At 37.3% G+C, this 17,764-nt stretch overlaps 2 protein-coding genes across 13 annotated transcripts; both read right to left on the bottom strand.

The window, feature by feature from the left end:
* Nucleotides 1–1,668: 1,668 nt before the first annotated feature.
* Nucleotides 1,669–5,966, bottom strand: LOC139778679 (uncharacterized). The gene is made up of 5 exons (XM_071716747.1): nucleotides 5,791–5,966; nucleotides 4,696–5,123; nucleotides 4,084–4,316; nucleotides 3,357–3,984; nucleotides 1,669–3,059 (listed from the first exon to the last, which is right to left on the bottom strand). Exons 1-5 carry the CDS (start codon nucleotides 5,964–5,966, stop codon nucleotides 1,669–1,671), a joined length of 2,856 nt encoding a protein of 951 aa, XP_071572848.1.
* A 3,131-nt stretch (nucleotides 5,967–9,097) lies between these two features.
* Nucleotides 9,098–17,652, bottom strand: LOC139778698 (brefeldin A-inhibited guanine nucleotide-exchange protein 2-like). Of its 12 annotated transcripts, none has more exons than XM_071716762.1 (14): nucleotides 17,274–17,413; nucleotides 17,018–17,213; nucleotides 16,641–16,853; nucleotides 16,042–16,166; nucleotides 15,140–15,619; nucleotides 14,850–15,024; nucleotides 14,679–14,747; nucleotides 14,339–14,454; nucleotides 12,032–12,708; nucleotides 11,562–11,788; nucleotides 10,167–11,433; nucleotides 9,887–10,098; nucleotides 9,421–9,806; nucleotides 9,098–9,351 (listed from the first exon to the last, which is right to left on the bottom strand). In XM_071716762.1, the coding sequence occupies exons 5-9, from the start codon at nucleotides 15,614–15,616 to the stop codon at nucleotides 12,706–12,708; spliced, it is 840 nt and encodes a 279-aa protein (XP_071572863.1). In that variant the 5' UTR covers nucleotides 15,617–15,619; nucleotides 16,042–16,166; nucleotides 16,641–16,853; nucleotides 17,018–17,213; nucleotides 17,274–17,413; the 3' UTR covers nucleotides 9,098–9,351; nucleotides 9,421–9,806; nucleotides 9,887–10,098; nucleotides 10,167–11,433; nucleotides 11,562–11,788; nucleotides 12,032–12,705. The 12 variants fall into 12 exon arrangements, 11 of the variants coding, with proteins under 11 accessions (XP_071572863.1, XP_071572865.1, XP_071572866.1 ...); XM_071716764.1 differs by having other exon boundaries at nucleotides 10,167–11,451; XM_071716765.1 differs by having other exon boundaries at nucleotides 12,032–12,730.
* Between the last annotated feature and the right edge of the window lie 112 nt (nucleotides 17,653–17,764).

A 17,764-nucleotide genomic window follows, 5' to 3' on the forward strand; every position in this document is an offset into this window, starting at 1 on the left:
CTCAAACGCCCTGCCACAGCCCAAGAGCGACTCAAATGTCATTACCGCTGAGAAGTACTTCTTGCCATTTGAGTTAGCATGTCAGAGCAACCGGATTGTCCATTGCGTTCCATCTTGAATTTTTTTTACAGTCGTTTATTAGGATGGTAATTTTTCAGTTTAGCTACAGCAGCACAAAAAACGATGGATTTAGGCTCATTCGACGCGTTTTTGCACGAAACGACCGAATCTGGCAGAAAAAAGTGTCGCTCTGCCCCGCGACGCGAAATATTAAACGTTAAAGTTGACGACTCTCAGGTTAGGAATCCTGTCATACCGACGTGATGTAGCGACCATCTTCTTCTTCTTCTGTTTAGTGGCGCTTTAACTTGCTCCGTCACGGATGTAAACAGCCATTATACCATTCGGATTGTATGTCGGCTTAGCAGATGGCGCAAGCCGCGGTTAAATATTGAGGGGGAGTAAGGCGGAAGGTTTAAATATAAAGTTCGTTTAAATTAAAGAAGGCGAGTAACAGACAACACAACTTGGGAGTAGGATTTTTGATAAGAGGAAATATATCAATGGGAGAAGTTGGAAATTTTTCCCGGAGATATTTGATGAGAGGGGGGGGATTTTGCCCGCGTCAGTTCGCATCTGAAGATCACATGATTCGCGTCCTGATATAAATCTCCACAAGGACATCCCGCAGAAGTAACGATATTTTTGCGATGTAGGCTATAGTTTAAATTATAGTGTCTGCTGCGAAGACGACTGATTATAACTATCTGGGCTCTGCTGAGTTTTAATTGATAATACCAAGGCTTGACATTGTCAGTATGATAGTGTGTGTGATAAAAATTCCCTGTGGTATATGCAGCATTCTCTAAGTAATCTTTGCGTTTGTTGTTTAAGATGTATTTAGACCTATGGAAGAGGTCTGTATATGGTACCTTAAAGTTGGTATTCCTGCCAATCACAATAGCTTCTTTGGCAAGGGCATCCGCCCTTTCATTACCTACTATGCCCTTATGCGATGGGATCCATGCTACCGTTATCCTAGAACCGGAATTGACAGCTCTGCTATACATATTGCGAATAAGTGTAATGACATAATTATTATGTACAATATTATGCGAAGTAATGGTCTGAAGTACGCTTTTGCAATCAGAAAAAATTATGGCTGATGGAATTTGGAGCTGGTGTATGATGAAGAGGGCTTCATATATGGCCCATGCCTCCGCCGAAAAGATGGAGGCATCAGGGGGAAGTTTACAGCGGATTTCTAATGGTAGGTCAGGTGAGTAAACACTGGCACCTACCGCTCTAGATGGGTCGATCTTGGAACCATCAGTGAAAAAGGTAACAGAACCCTGCGTGTATTCTGCAAACGCCTCCCTGAAAAGGGAGTTTACTTCGTGTGCAGACATAAGATTAATGTTTGGGTGAGAAAATTGCAGAAATTTAGGTTGGTCTGTGAGAGAGAAAAACGGGTAAGTATAATAGGGAAGCGCAACTGATCGGTGCATAACTCCTCGTATACCTTGTACTGCCAGAAAGGATTGGAAGAGTGGTATCATGCGGCATGCCTTGTTTCGCTTTATGACACTATAAGTAGTACTGAATTGTATATTTTTAAAACTCTCTATAACGGGATTAAAGCTACAAGAGAGTCCCTTGACTAAGTAGTTATGTATGAGATACGCAAAGCGATAACTCAGAGGAGGCTCCCTGGTTTCGTCTAGAATCACATTTATATCTCAACAGTTTCCATTGTAAGCGCTGAATAGCAAGGAAGAGCTGTTTATTACCCTTGAACTTGAAGACGACGCATCCATATTCAATTGCACTTCTAAAGACCGCGCGATACAGCGTAAGTAGGAGTTGCGGATGGCATCCCCATCTGAATCCCGACAAGACCGTCAGTATACTAGAGATCTTTCTACCCTTGTTTAGAAGATATTTCATGTGTGCTTTACCGGTTAGTTTGCTATCCATAATTATTCCTAGGACCCTATGTTCGTTTGTCAAAGGCACATCGACGCCATCTATTGTTATGCTGTCCTCGGGTAGTTGATATGTTCTTTTCCGTGTAAATATCATATATCTTGATTTTGCAGGAGCGAGGTCCAATCCTCTAGCACGTAAAAAGCTGTTCAATGCTTTCAAGGAATTTTTTAGCAATCGAAACGCTTCCTTGATGGATTTGTGAGTGAAGTAGACCATCACGTCATCTGCATACTCCAAAGAATGTACCCCTGGGTTTAAGTGCCGATCAATGTCCCTGGTATAAAGGTTGTAGAGCAGGGGGCTCAGAATTGATCCTTGTGGGGTGCCCTTATGAGCGTTGAATGAGCCTTGTATATCTCCGTCGCGTGAGAAGAATATCCTCCTGTCGCGTAGCAGGTTACTAATAAAACAGCGCATGCTGGCTGGCACGCCGACCTTCCTGAGATCTTCATCGAGTACCTCTGGTCTGACATTGTCGAATGCCCCTGCAATATCGAGAAATGCACATACGGTGAACTTGCCATCAATAAAACCCTGATGTATAGCGTTTATGAGAATCACCAGACTGTCGCTGCACGATCTAAAGCTACGAAAGCTAAATTGAGTCTCTGAAAGGATGTCGTTAGCTTCCAGATGCCATCGCAGCCTGTTGTAAATGCACTTTTCCAGTAACTTGAGCAGACAAGACATTAACGAGATTGGACGAACGCCATTTGAATTCGGTTTTGGGATTAAGACGACCAAAGACTCCCTCCAGCTATTTGGGAAAGTACCGTTCACCATGAATTTATTATAAAGATCAAGAAGTTGATCCTTATATTTTTCTGGGAGGGCCTTAATTATTGCATAGCTCATCTGATCCAAACCCGGAGATGAAGTCACTTTAACGGACGCTAAGGCAGACTTGAACTCGTTGGCTGTGAAGGGTTGAGTCATCCAATGTTGCATATTAGGTAATGTTTTGTCCTCTTCTTTCATAGTGTGTAGCGGAGGAGGCGGCGGCGGTGAACAGGAAGGAGGGCACAGCTTGTCGATTGCAGTCTGTTGCGAAGCCTCGAGTACTTTATGGCCTGTAAAGACGATGTTATTTTTGTTTTTAAAGGTTTTGATTAGCCGCCATATTTCGGAGGAAGGAGTCTTGGAATTGAAATTAGTGCAGAAAGCACGCCAACTGTTCCTTTTTTGCTTGTTAAGAGTTCGCGCGCATTTCCTGTTTTGGCACTTGAGTGCACGATACGTATCCCTGGAGAGATCCCGTTTGAAGACTTCCAGTGCTGTTTTGCGCTCCCTAATCGCCTCTGAACATTTTGCGTTCCACCATGGAGCTGGGGCGCCTTTATATGTTATATTTCTGGGATTAGCCCTACCTTCTTTACCATCCTCTCGTAAAATTTCAGTAGCTGTATCTCTTATACAGTTTATCATGGTTTCGTAATCTTCCAGTTCGTTGCCAGAAGATACAATCGCCTTATCTTGGATTTTCGTCAGCCTATAGCCGAGTTCATCCAGTTGCTCCTTGGATAATTTAAGCTTGTAAGCAAAGCGCTTTATTCTGACTATGTTACCGTTGATGGTTGTTTCCACTGGGAAATGATCACTGGCCATGGGATCATCTAAGACGTGCGTGCAGCAATAACTGGCGAGGTCCGGTGAAGCAATGGCTAAATCGATAACAGAGCCACTATTGTTGTTGGGGTTGAAACGTGTGCAGGTGCGGTCATTAAGTATTAGGAAGTTATACGCATCGACCCGTGATGCTAGCCGACCACCGACACTGTCATTATGCGAACACCACCACAATCGATGATGTGCATTAAAGTCTCTCATTATAATAGCGTACTTGTAGCCGGACGCGAAGTTAAAAAGGTCGTTGAACGCCTGCGCGGGGGTGTCATTGTTAGGGTGCCGATAAATGTTAAGCACAATTAATTCATCATCCTGGAATGGCATCGAGATGGCAGCAGCCTCAATAGAGTCGTACACGATAAAAGGAAGCTGTACGAGAGAAGCCTTGAGAGTTGATTTTATAACAAAACAAATGCCACGCAATCCCGGATTAACTATGTCCTGTCTTAAAATATTATAACCTCTTACATTTATGTTTTTCCCCTCTGTGAGGAGAGTTTCCTGAATACAGAGGATATCGTATTTTCCTGCTATCGATTGTATATCTGGTAATTTGCCTTGAATTCCTCTGGAATTCCACTGTAGAATTTTAGTTTTCACAAATGAGGAGTTATGCCCTTGGGACGGGAACGTGATTAATGTCACCGCTATAACTTGGAGGAGTGTGCTGATTCGATTGGTAATTACCAAGGTCTTGAAGGCTGTAGGAACGAAGAAGATTAGCTATTTGATTACTTACAATTGTTTCTACTTCTTGTAGGAGTGTGCGCATTATAAATGAAAAATCAGGTAAATAATTGCTATTTGAAGCATGTGGGATAGGAATATTTTCTGCTGAGAGCGTGTCGCTTGACTTGGGGGTAGAAGCGTGGATAGAAGGAGGGGATAGATCAGAAGAGCTGCCTAAAACTCTGCCGTTGGGGTAAAATAGTGTCTCATAATGTTGAGTAGCAAGTTGTGACCTACGAGCGGCGTCGTGGTCGTTACGCGTGCTATTAAATTTGGGGCCGACGCTCCTAGAAGGGGTAGTGTTCGAGTAAGAGGTCCTTGCCGCTATGTTTGCGTATGAGTGTGGATTACCTGATGAGACCTGGCCCGAGTTCGCATTCATGTTCACATCGCATTCGCTGGAGAGAAGGCTAAATTTATTTTGAAGCGGGGGCGAATAGATGCTGCCTGTGGGCGATGTTGACGCCGTGTGAGGAGGATTCATGAGCGGAAAGTTGACAAAGTCAAGCCTTGGGTCACCGGTCAGACTAGCGCCTTTAATTTCTCTTTTAGCCTCGATGTATGACATGTTTTTTGAAGCAGCTAACTCGTTTATTTGCTTCTGCTGCAATATTATCGGGCAGTTGATTGACGTGGCTCGATGGTTGCCATCACAATTAATACACTTAGGAGGATAGTCCTTGTGGGGGCATTCCTCGCCTTTATCCTTGTCGTGCCTGTCTTTGCCACATATCAGACAACGGGGGCGTCCCTTACATTGGCTGCCTATATGGCCCGGCCTAAAGCACGAATAGCAGACGCGAATTTTAGGTACAAATGGGTATACTTTATACTTGACTTTAAACAGACTAACCGAATTCGGAAGAGATTGACCTGAAAACTTAATCCTAAGCGTGCGGGACGGGAGAAATTGGAATTCTTCTCCCACTTTGACGCGACGATTTAACCTATCAATACTTTGCACTTTTACTGAAGAATCGATATAATGAATAAGTGAGTCCGTATCAAATTCCTTAGGTACATCTTTAATAATGCCCACTCTTTGGACTTTAAAAGACGGAATATAAGCTTTAAGACTGGCTACTTTTAACACTGGGTTACCAACAAGGTTATTTGCAGCTTCGCGATTACGAAAATCTACCGTTACTCTACCACGACCAGTTTTGCGAACCTCTATAACATCTTTATATGCAAAGCGCGATATTAACCTGCTTACATTAAGAGGGTGCAGGGAGGGGTCACCTTCTTCCTTGTCCGATTGGACAAATACCGAAAATGGCAATTTATCAGTCGAAGAATATTTGAAAGTTAACTCGCCGGGCTGTTGAGCACGTGTACCTTCCGGCAACACGCGACTGTCCGATCCTTTCTTTAACATCTTGGACATGTTACCTGAATCCCCGGATATTTCCGGATTCGAAGACAACGCCCTTTTACGTTCGTTACCTGTGGCAAGGGGGGGGAAGAGGATTTTCTTTAGACTTCGCTGTAACGGGCGTCAAGGACGCATCCTTGCCGTCCACTGGCAATGTGTTCATACACTCGTCGCCATCTTCGGCATCCATGGGGAGAGGGTTGGCCTGCGGGCTGTTCTCTTTGTTATTTGAGTGATCGTCACTCATCTTAAGAGGATCCGACGTAGATACTCGGGGATGTGGAATGTCACCATGTAACTTTACATCCTCGCGCACATGTTGAGAAGCAAAGCTCTCAAACTGACCTAGTGGGGCTGAGACATGTGTAGATATCGTATGAATGTCAGGATAAGGAAAGGTTCCGGTTCCAGGGTGCCTTCCTTCTGTACCGGTGCAAGAGGCCGAAGCCCCTTGCATTCTGTTACGCGACGTCAGGAATCAGCTAATTGAAGTGTTCAGCCTAATCGAAAAGGTTTCACCACTCGCTGTTAAGTAAAGTCTACACTCGAAAAGTTTAAAATAGGCTATCAGCCTGAAAAAACAACGTTATCCAGCTTCAGAAAGAGATTCGCGCGATTTAACCGGAAAATGCCTTTATTGAAACACCGCTACGTGCGAGCACCAGAATACGCAGGAGACAAACACGTCCGCTCACTCCGCTGGTTCGCGCGCGAATCTGTAGCGACCATGAACATGCCCCGCGGCCACATGCGCATGCTCTGTCAGCTCTGTGGCCGCACGCGCATGCAAAAGTGCGCGAATTTGAAACGTATGCATACTTATAATGCATAAATATAAATATGTACTTTTTATATACCAACTATTCTCTGCTTTAACAAATTATTTCTGCTACAGATATTAAGCATCGAAGTTAACAAAACAGAAATAATTTGTTAAAGCAGAGAATAGTTGGTATATAAAAAGTACATATTTATATACCAACTATTCATAGAACATATAAAAATATGTACGATGAATAAGTACATATAAATATGTACTTTTCATATACCAACTATTCTCTGCTTTAACAAATTATTTCTGCTACAGATATTAAGCGTCGAAGTTAACGAAACAGAAATAATTTGTTAAAGCAGAGAATAGTTGCAGGTATATGAAAAGTACATATTTATATACCAACTATTCATAGAACATATAAATGTGTACGATGAATAAGTACATATAAATATGTACTTTTTATATACCAACTATTCTCTGCTTTAACAAATTATTTCTGTTTCGTTAACTTCGACGCTTAATATATGTAGCAGAAATAATTTGTTAAAGCAGAGAATAGTTGGTATATGAAAAGTATATATTTATATTTATGCATTATAAGTATCCATACCACAGTATAAGTAAGAACAGTAGGTTCACTCCGTGTCGAAGCCTTTGTTCTTCGTGGCAAACGTCCGCCATGATGTTGATTGTGCGAGCGTGTTTTATTTCAACCGCTTACTAGAAACCGCTTGATAATTGTATAAGATGAAAAAAATTATAAGAAATATATATTAATTAAATATTCGAAGCAAAAATGTCACAATTAACACATGCACATAAGTAAAAAATACATGCGCATTTTATTTGAATAATAGAAACCGCTTGTGATAATTATATAAGAAATGAAAAAAATATAAGAAATATATTATACATATTAATTAAATATTCGAAACAAAAATGCCACGACACATTTTATTCATGTATATTTTATTCATTTTATTTATGTATTAATGTATTAATTTTTTTATGTATTTATTTATTATCTTATTACATAATATTCAAATAGCATATTTTTATTACTGTATTTATATATGTATCGGCGCGTATTGTATTTGTATTTATTAAAAAAATTTTTTTAAATAAAATCATAATGAGTAATAAAAGTGATTATCGATATGTATTTAAAGATTGTGGGATCAAAGGAAACCATTCTGATTTCCGAAAGATTCAGAAAGGTACGTATTCATTATAACAAATACATGAATACATAAATACGTTAACACATAAATACATTAACACATTAATACATAAATAAATATGCTATTCGTATATTATGTAATAAGATACATAATAAATAAATACATTTGAAAAAATTAATAGGTACATAAATATTATTAATACATTAATATATTTAATGCATTTCAAGTCTTAATATATTAATGTATTAATATATTTATGTATTAATTTTTTTAAATGTATTTATTGATTATGTATCTTATTACATAATATACAAATAGCATTATTATTTATGTATTAATGTGTTAATGTATTTATATTTATGTGTATTTAACGTATTTATGTATTCATGTATTTGTCATAATGAATACGTACCTTTCTGAATCTTTCGGAAATCGGAATAAAGTTTCCTTTGATCCCATAATCTTTAAATACACATCGATAACCACTTTTATTACTCATTATGATTTTATTTAAAAAATTTTTTTAAATAAATACAAATATAATACAACTGACACGCCGATGTATCTAACCAAATGAACTGTCAGATGACAGCCGCCATGTTATTGATTGCGCGAATCGCCATATTCATTTACCAACTTTTTAAGGGAGTGAACCTACTGTTCTTACTTATACTGTGTCCATACGTTTCAAATTCGCGCACTTTTACATACGCGTGCGGCTACTGAGCATGCGCATGTGGCCGCAGGGCATGGTCGTAATCGCTGCATCTCGTCGGTATGACAGGAATTATAACCTGATTCCTGTCAACTTCAACGTTTAATATTTCGCGTCGCGGGGCAGAGCGACACTTTTTTCTGCCAGATTCGGTCGTTTCGTGCAAAAACGCGTCGAATGAGCCTAAATTCATCGTTTTTTGTGCTGCTGTAGCTAAACTGAAGAATTACCAATTCTCGAAAGCTAGCTTCTTTACTATGCTCTCTCTTTATGTCGATTGATTCGGATAAAAATCTCCGAAGTCTTTTTTTCTCTCGCGATATTCCTGATACATAATCCTAGAGTAAAACTGTACAAAAGCTCTACGAAAGTGGCGATATTTTTCACGGATCTGGTTCGAGTCTCGGCTCTTGGGGAAGGTGCACATGTAGAAAGAGTACGCCAACACAGTTTATCCTGCTAAATGGTTATCAATTCTCTATAAGTTCTGTATTGTTTACATATAAATTATAGAATATCTAAACGTTTCTTTTTTTTCGATGTCCTGTGAAATTGTACAATAGAGTTACAAATAAAGATAAAGCCACACTTTACGTATATTCAGTCTTTGCTAATATTACATAATAACGTGCGAAAGAACTAACAGACTATTTAAGAGGCTATTTAAGAATTTTAATCAAGATACTGAAAGCATAAAACTGTTCAGCTAGCTTTACACAAGATATTGGTCTTCTTCTTTATGAAATCGTCAAATTATGATTATGATACATTTCTACATTATCACCAGCATCGAATCTAATCTTATTTATCGTGATACTCTTGAGAAACTGTTAATCCATTGTCTTAATAAACTCGATCGCGGCGCAGAACTGCGTCCACCAATATTGTTCCTCTCCCTCCAATCGATTCCCGTAAAAGCTGTCTACATATTGAACAGTCGATACAACGACGGCGGATTAGTCTGAAATTAAGCACACGTTAACAATCACTCTTCTTGCTAAAATCACATATTCTCTTTTCAATCGCATACCTTGATTATGACATAGACCAGCACGGGAGTCAGATCGTCGGCGGCAGGTATGCCTCTTTCCGACGCCATGGAGAGGAGATTCATGATGGTAGTCGCGCAACGAAATACACACTGCAACTTATCCCTAGGAGTCTTATACGCCGATATCACAGCCAATTCAGCCTGCGCCCATGACCAGGGGCATTCGTAATGATAAACCTTTGGAATGCGTAGGTCCTTGTGATTTGGAGTTACGACCTTCGCCAACTTTTTGATGTGACCGTGAAGAAGCTGGTCCCTATATATATCTCCATCTTCATTTAGATAGAGCGCATTGTGGTATACCCGTGCCATGACGGTTCTTTCCACCACGACTCTCGCCAAATCTAACTGGTTGGCGCTCGCCGCTGAAAGTAAGAAGTAAGTTCAGACGTCTCTGAGCACTCCGCTAAGATCAATTGCGAGATAAATAATTATATTCATGTACATTGCCAGATCGGATCGTTGTCCATTTCTGCGTGGACCTTCCCTAGAAAATTATCCACGAGATCCTGTTTCTCGTCAGTTAGCGTAAGCTTTTTAAACTCTTCGCAGAAACGCAGGAGGAAAGCCTCCTTTTTTTCCAAAAATACCCTCACACAAACGGATACAAGATGATTATTGATAGCATCCCGATCGCACTTAACTCGCACGCATAATCTGGAAAATATTATTATTAAACGGTTAACATCTTACATTTAAACATCTCACATTTACTTATACATTACATTCTTCTTCTTTCTCGTCGTATCTTCATGTCTGAAGAGTCGTGACATTATGGTCATGTACAGCGGCGAACCACCGTCTTCCAACAATGGCGGTCTTCCGCTTCTCGGAGATTCTTTTGTAGTGGTTGGCCTGTGATATCTTTTATTTGATCCAGCCAGCGCGATGGAGAACGGTCTCTTGGTCTCTTCCCCTCAACTTTCCCCTGTACAATCAGTTTTTCGAGATTGTCCTGGTTTCTACGTGTGATGTGACCAAAGTATTGGAGAACTCTTCTGCGGCAGATAGTGGACAGTCGATCGGTGATGTTCAGCTCCTTGAGAATTGACACGTTCGTTCTTCTTGCCGTCCAGGGGATGCCCAGCATCCGCCTCCAGCACCACATTTCAAACGCATCTATGCGGCGTCTGTCCGTTGCCTTGATGGTCCATGTCTCCACTCCATATGAGAATATAGAGAACACTAGGGATCTCACTAGAGCTATCTTTGTGTTCATTGTTATTTGTTTGTCTTCCCATATTCTCCTGAGGTTCGCCATGGCTGTTCGCGACATTGCTATCCGTCTTCTTATCTCTACTTCGCTTCCTCCTATGTTGGAGATTAAGGATCCCAAGTAGATGAACTCCTTGACTGTTTCCATGTCTGGGCGTACATTGTTTCGTTGTGTCGTGTTGCCCCTGTCAATCACCATGAGTTTGGTCTTCTCCAGGTTGATATGTAGACCTACTTCATTGCTTTCCTTGGTAACTAATTCCAGCATTTTGGTTAGTTCCTCTTCGTTTTTCGCTATTAAGGTGGTGTCATCAGCGTATCGGAGATTATTCACGTTTTTGCCGTTGATTATTATTCCCCCGTTGTATCCTTCCAGGGCGCGTCTCATTATATATTCGCCGTAGACGTTGAATAACCTGGGTGACAATATGCAGCCCTGCCGCACTCCTTTATGTGTTTTGAAGGGTTTCGATTTTTTGTTCGATTGTTTGTTTTGTGATACATTACATACAAAGATGATATTTATATATAAACAGTACCTATCTAAGTGAGCTAATGTTGACAGTAATCCCTGACGACAACTGATTAAATATGCGATATAAGGAGATCGTTTTTGATAATCTCTCGAAGTGATTTGAAGAGCTTTCTACATCTATCGTCATTAAATAGACGCACGCAACGTAAAGTTTCATGAAGATGAGCTATTAATGCCCTATCCTGCAGGTTTATAGCTTCTGCCAATTGTAGTTGTAAAAACGCAACCAGTTCGTTTTCTTTCTGCGAACAACAATGTCTCTGTAATAAAATTTTATATGCGAATATTTGAACATTAAGTAATTAAGTAATCCATAAAAAAATCACACTTTGTTTTGTACGCCATGATTGAAAAATAATACAATAAATACCTCTGAAGTATTCCATAAAATGTGTTGAAGGTCAGCAGTGCTAAGTACCATACATAATTTTCTTTTAGCATCCGCAAAAGCATAAGAGAGTTCTACATTATTCGGATTGATTGAAAGTCTTTCGTCTTCCACCTCTTTTGTACGGGACTGATTGCTTTCGACCGAGGCTGTATCGCTAGCTGCGCTTGGCTTTCTTCTGTATTTCGCTAATATATCATCGGTAGTATCTGAAATTAATCAAAAGAACAATTTATTACTGTCTAAAACTTGTAGGAAAACTTTTCCTTTTTTTTAAGCATTACTTTCCGATTTATCTTCGATTCGATTCTACAAAACTATTAAAACAGAATCGTTTATATTGTAACAAAATAATATTGCTTGAAACAAAACTTTATATTGCTTGTCTCGAAAAGAACATTCTCTGTTCCAAATAATACATCTATCCTGTCATCCTCTTTCTTATAACGCACCTGATTTGGCGATGCACCTAGCTCCAGAGCTTGACGACCTTGAGCAATCTTAGAGAGATCATTGACGAGCTTCTCGAAGAGATTCGCTGCTGAGAGATCGCAATCATAGTTAACGTAGATGTCGACGACGCTCTGGGCATCCGCACAGATCCTCGTAAGCGCATGTATGACCATCCACTTGTGCTCGAAAGAGCTGCTAGAGGTCTCAAGAATGTTCATAAAGATCTCCTTGAAGAACACCTCAATCTGCATCTTGAGGTGCATCTTGAAACGGGCGAGCAACGCCAGGAACAGTGCTAACGACAGCTCGAACACTTCCGGCACCGAAGACACGCCATTCTTTGACAGCGCGACACACAAGTACTGTTTAATGGCGATAACAAACATCTCGTTAGAGCGCAATATTGGACCGGCATTCTGCAAGATTCCCAGAAGTAACTGAAGCGACAAGATCTTGGAACGGAGCTCGTGCGATCTTGGATCGGGAGTGCCGTCCGGCAGCGGTTTCATAGAGAGCTTGCAGAGAGCGCAAAATACCAGGACTGCATCCTTTTGCAGCACATGGGTGAATCTCGCAGTTACCATGTTGTCATTCTCAGCGGCCGCCTCGTCACCGTTGTCCTCCGGACTGCCGTTCTCCAAACTGACTTCCTCTTCCAATGGCATCACGGATTTTACTACATCATCAAGAATACCCTACTGAAAAAAATCATGTGAGAACACACATGAGATCTCATATGTGCTCTCATATGAGGTCTCATACACTAACACATATAATTCTCTTATGAGATCTCATATCATGTATCGTGCCAAAATCTCATATGAGATCTGAAATGCGATCTCATATATCATATAGGTTCTACGTTTTATAATTTCATAATGTGTGTGTGAATTGTTGATTAAAAATAAAATATTTTTAATATTATTAAAAAAGGATATAAGAAATAGTGCATATATAAAATAATGATTTGATATTGAACAGTAGAAATCATACTGATAGCTAATAAAGTGAGAAGTAATATTTTAGAAATTTTATAAGTAAATCTAGCAATAATAAAATGTAACTTCGTAACTTTTGAAATGTAATGAACTGTAATTGTTCTAAGTATATGGCGGTCATTATTTTTCTATCTAAAGAATACTAACTTGATATTAATTTTTCATTGATAGTTTCAAATAATGTAATTAAAACATACAATAAAATTAAATATTATTTATTAAATAATATGTATGTACATTTTAAGATAATATATATTATATCACAGTAATAATATTTAAATTACATTAGTAAACCTTATCTAAAGTTTTTAAACTTGCGAGATAAATTGAGGATCTAGATCGACAAACTCGCTCTACATTCGAAAACGGATAAAACTATTCTCCAAGCGTTAAGCATTAAAATATTAAAACCTTAATTAAATTTTTCAAACGTAAAACATTTTAATGATTTAACATTAATATAAAATATTATATTAAAAAAAAAATTTTTATGACTCAGCATAACAAAAGTACTTAATAATAATGAAAAACAACTTTTATGTGACTTTGTAAAGTGATTTACGAAGATCTCTTATTTTATAACCAATCTGTTTGTTTAAGTCTCTTAGAATTTTCGCTTTCTTCGTTGAATGTCCGTAAGTTTTATTTAGATAATCTTTAAATAGGCCTAAACAATAAAAAAGAAATCAATAATTATTTTTATTTTTAAATCATGATTATTATATGTATAATATTTACGTCGTAAAATACTATATTTTTGAGGAGTAAAACGTTTTCTAGGAGACCTATTTTCAAGTTCGGTAGTTATCCTTGATGTTTTGAAACAACGATTTACCAATGCTTCTCTTGTCCACAAAATTTCCAACAACTCTCTTAGAAATACCCAATGACCTCAATGTTTCATATATTCCCAGAAAGCTAAATTTATCATTTTTCCGCAACCAATATATATCTAAAAAATATTTTCGTTGTAGATTTGTCAAAAACATCAGTTAATGTTAAAAGTTTATATACTAGTTATTGCTTACTAATTAATAAACTTTTATTAATCAGAAGCATTGCTTTCATATAAGATAAATAAAATTAAAAATTAAAATAAAACCGTGAATTCGAAATTAGGTAAATTTTCTAAATAATTGTTCATTGTACTATTGATGAAATCGTACCATTCATGGTGATTATTATATGTTAATAACCATAAAATAGTAGAGAATAAAATAGTAAAATATAAAATAATAAAATAGTAGAGAATACTTGATAGAGAATAATTGATATAATTAGGAATGCAGCGTTCATTCATAATTGTACCTCGTCACCTTCGATGTCGTATAACTGCTTTTCTTCAGGATTTACGTCCCTTGTATCAGGACGCATTGAGTTGTCATACTCATTTGCAGCCTCTTCATCAGAATCGTATGGTGCATCTAAATTATGAAAAAATTGACAAATACTGTTTTCACTGTTTTATAAAAGTTTGAGAAGTTTCAAGTTTTATACGTTATTTACTATTTTTTGTTTTTAAATTACACGAGTATTAAATCAATTGTGTAATGAACAAATCTACTACAATTTACAATTCAGGTTGTAATTATAACTATTGAGACAACTTTTTATCAAGTATTTATAAATATACCTACAATAAATATACCTTGTAATTTTAATCGGTAAACCTTGTTTCTTCTGAATCGTGGTCTATGTCGTGGAGTCTCAGTAATTCCTATTAATACAAATTATTCAGTTTAGTCTTATTCGAAATGAATTAAAAAGACATCTATTTAATTTTATAATTTCTTATATGATGTTCTATCATGGTTTATACTCTGATTGTCATTGTGATTTGTATCATCTTCTTGATTTTCAAATATTCGCGATTGTTTTGCTAACATATTGCCTGACTCGTTATTTTCTGTGTCACTTTCATCTTCGGAATGTCTGCTTCTACCCGGCAGACTAATCTTTGTTCTCTCTAAATTCTTTCGTTTTTTCTGTAACATCTAGAATAAATAATAACAAATGAAAATGTAGCTTTAGATAGTAATTGATTAAAATATAAGTCACAATTTTCCGAGATTTCAATAGCAACGACAATATCAGTAACAATAACTGTACCACTGATTGATCATTTTCATCTTCTAAAGACAGGTCCTCAACATTATGCGAGGACTTTGTACATTTTTTGGATTGCGTTTCATTTGAAGGCCTAGGTTGTGGTGATATTTCGTGTGTAGAATGATCTGTTGTATCTTCATCATTGTCAGATAGTGGAACATTATGCGAGAACTTTGTACATTTTTTGGATTGCGTTTCATTTAAAGGCCTAGGTTGTGGTGATATTTCATGTGTAGAATGATCTGTTGGATCTTCATCATTGTCAGATAGTGGAACATTATGCAAGGACTTTGTACATTTTTTGGATTGCGTTTCATTTGAAGGCCTAGGTTGTGGTGATATTTCGTGTGTAGAATGATCTGTTGTATCTTCATCATTGTCAGATAGTGGATTTAAACATTTTCTATTACTTAAAAATTTTTCTAGTTGCTGTTTCCCATTATGTGCTTTACCTAATTTTTTTAGTTTCTGTTTCATAATCTATAAGCAATAATACTAACATATTATTTAAATTAATGAAAACTTTTTGAAATTTAAGCAAAATTAATTTTTACGTTGTCAAATATATATTAGGCTCCTAGGTACCGACCGCGGCCATTTTGAAACGTGATGTCAGAAGCAAGAAATTTTACGGTGACAATTGCAAACTACTGTAAAATAAAGAAATCTTTCAATAAAAACACACTACAAATCGTTTTAACACACTACAGTGTGCTATAGCGACCTACAGTGTGTTTTAATCAAAATATCTTTTTATTTGACAGTAAATTGCAATGTAATTTCCGTGTAATTTCTCGCTTCTGACGTTTCGATTTCAATATGGTCGGCGAGGGACCAGGAGCCTTAAAACATGTATGAAGAATTTAATGTACTTGTATGATCATTTTACCTTAAACACTTACTTTGATATTCTTTTTTGATGTTTTCTGTTTTTCTTCTATTTTTAATCGCAGTTGTTGAAGAGCATCACTATGGCGTTTTTTTGAAAATTTATATCTCCCTTTTTTATTTAATAAATGTTCTTCACCTTGAAAAAAAATTATTTTTCATAAAAAATGCATGTTTTTTACTTCATGAATTTTATAATTATTTATTACAATTTATAAAAGTTTGCGGACAACTAATATTTTTGTATATGTAATATATAAATGTAAGTAGTTGAGATAAACTGAAATTACTGATATTTACAAAACTTATTACTAATTTTAGAATTTTATTTATTTTTTAAAGAGATATCAATATAAAAAAATATTTAACAACTCTTAGAAGTAATGAGTCATTACTAATGACAAATAAGAAAGTAAATCTTTAAAATATGCTACGTATAGATTAAATACATTTCAGACTTATAGCTTTTTGATAACATTCTCAAAATTTAAGTCAAAGAATTAAATAAATACCATTATAAGATTTATTATTAATTACTTTTACTTATATTTATGAAAAAAACATGAAGAAGTGTTTTAATTATAAACATATTATATTAATGGCTGTCACTTACTTCCGACAGATAATACCTCAGCTGGTGATAGATGAAAATTGTTCTTCTGATTATCATATCTTTTTACATAATATGGTTGAAACAAATTTTCCCATTAAAGTTTTCTATATCTTTGGTAGATATGATCTCAACTTTTCTCCTTTCATCGGAATAGAAACGAATAGCAGCATGTGTTGGTTCAGATATTGCTATCATATTCGTATCCATAATTACCTATTAGGAAAAAATGATACATTATTATTGCTTAATATTTTATATGAAAATGTAAGAACATATTTTATGATACAAAATTTAGATATAATTATAACCATTAATGGTTACAATTGTAGTCAATGAAACAGATATATTTTATTAAAAATAAAATAATATAATAATACCTATTATCCTCGATGGTATCACAGAATTTGTTTTCTTTGACGAAGCCTTTTTATTCTGTTGCTGTTAAGGTGCGATTTCACGATGACGCTCGACGCTGGATTCGAGCGTCAAAAAGCTAAACTGTGTTTAGCTTTGACACTCGACGCTCATTTCAGCCAATCCAGTGGTTAGGTTATATTTCGCGTCCCTCTGAATCTATCACGTGACCAGATTTGACGCTCGAATCCAGCGTCGAGCGTCATCGTGAAATCGCACCTTTACACATTTAACCCGCGTGTTCGTAAAATTCGTGATTTCACATTCACAAGTTTTCTATGACCGCTGTTACACGGCGCCGTTAATCGGGTTTAATAACATCGGTAGTTCTTAGACTAGCCAATCACACTCATTCTTCAGAAGAAGGGAATAGCTGTGATTTGCCAGCCTAAGAACTACCGATGTTATTAAACCCGACGTGTAACAGCGGTCTATGACTGCGTTCAATTTAGCGCGTATTACATCCTGTCGGATAGGACCTGTCCTCGCCTCTCGGGCTGTGTTCCGATATTCACTGCCAGTACTGCAAATCTATAGTTTATGTCACGCACATTATAAATTTTAGGTACTGACAGTGAATTTCGGAACACAGCCTCGGTAGCATTTGGTAATATGGGTGAGGGAAATAGTGGGGATGGTCTCGTGACGCACGTCGCACACACAAGGATGCCAGCAGCCAGACTGGCGGTTTTCGACAGCCACTGCCAGCC

The sequence above is a fragment of the Temnothorax nylanderi genome, unplaced genomic scaffold (genome assembly GCF_030848795.1).
Source record: "Temnothorax nylanderi isolate EJ_2023f unplaced genomic scaffold, tnyl_v1.0 TNYL_tig0192_pilon, whole genome shotgun sequence".
Lineage (NCBI taxonomy): Eukaryota > Metazoa > Arthropoda > Insecta > Hymenoptera > Formicidae > Temnothorax > Temnothorax nylanderi.

Excerpts from the sequence above, each read along its gene's own strand:
- LOC139778679 (XM_071716747.1), bottom strand. The coding sequence starts at position 5,966 with ATGAGTGACGATCACTCAAATAACAAAGAGAACAGCCCGCAGGCCAAC. Across the intron at positions 5,124-5,790 it reads CTTCCCCCCCCTTGCCACAG|GCCGGGCCATATAGGCAGCC; the intron begins GTAACGAACGTA and ends TTCGTGCTTTAG. Across the intron at positions 3,060-3,356 it reads ACGAGAGGATGGTAAAGAAG|GCCATAAAGTACTCGAGGCT; the intron begins GTAGGGCTAATC and ends TCGTCTTTACAG.
- LOC139778698 (XM_071716757.1), bottom strand. The coding sequence starts at position 15,616 with ATGAAACAGAAACTAAAAAAATTAGGTAAAGCACATAATGGGAAACAG. Across the intron at positions 14,748-14,849 it reads AAATCACAATGACAATCAGA|GAATTACTGAGACTCCACGA; the intron begins GTATAAACCATG and ends TTGTATTAATAG. Across the intron at positions 14,455-14,678 it reads TTACCGATTAAAATTACAAG|ATGCACCATACGATTCTGAT; the intron begins GTATATTTATTG and ends TTCATAATTTAG.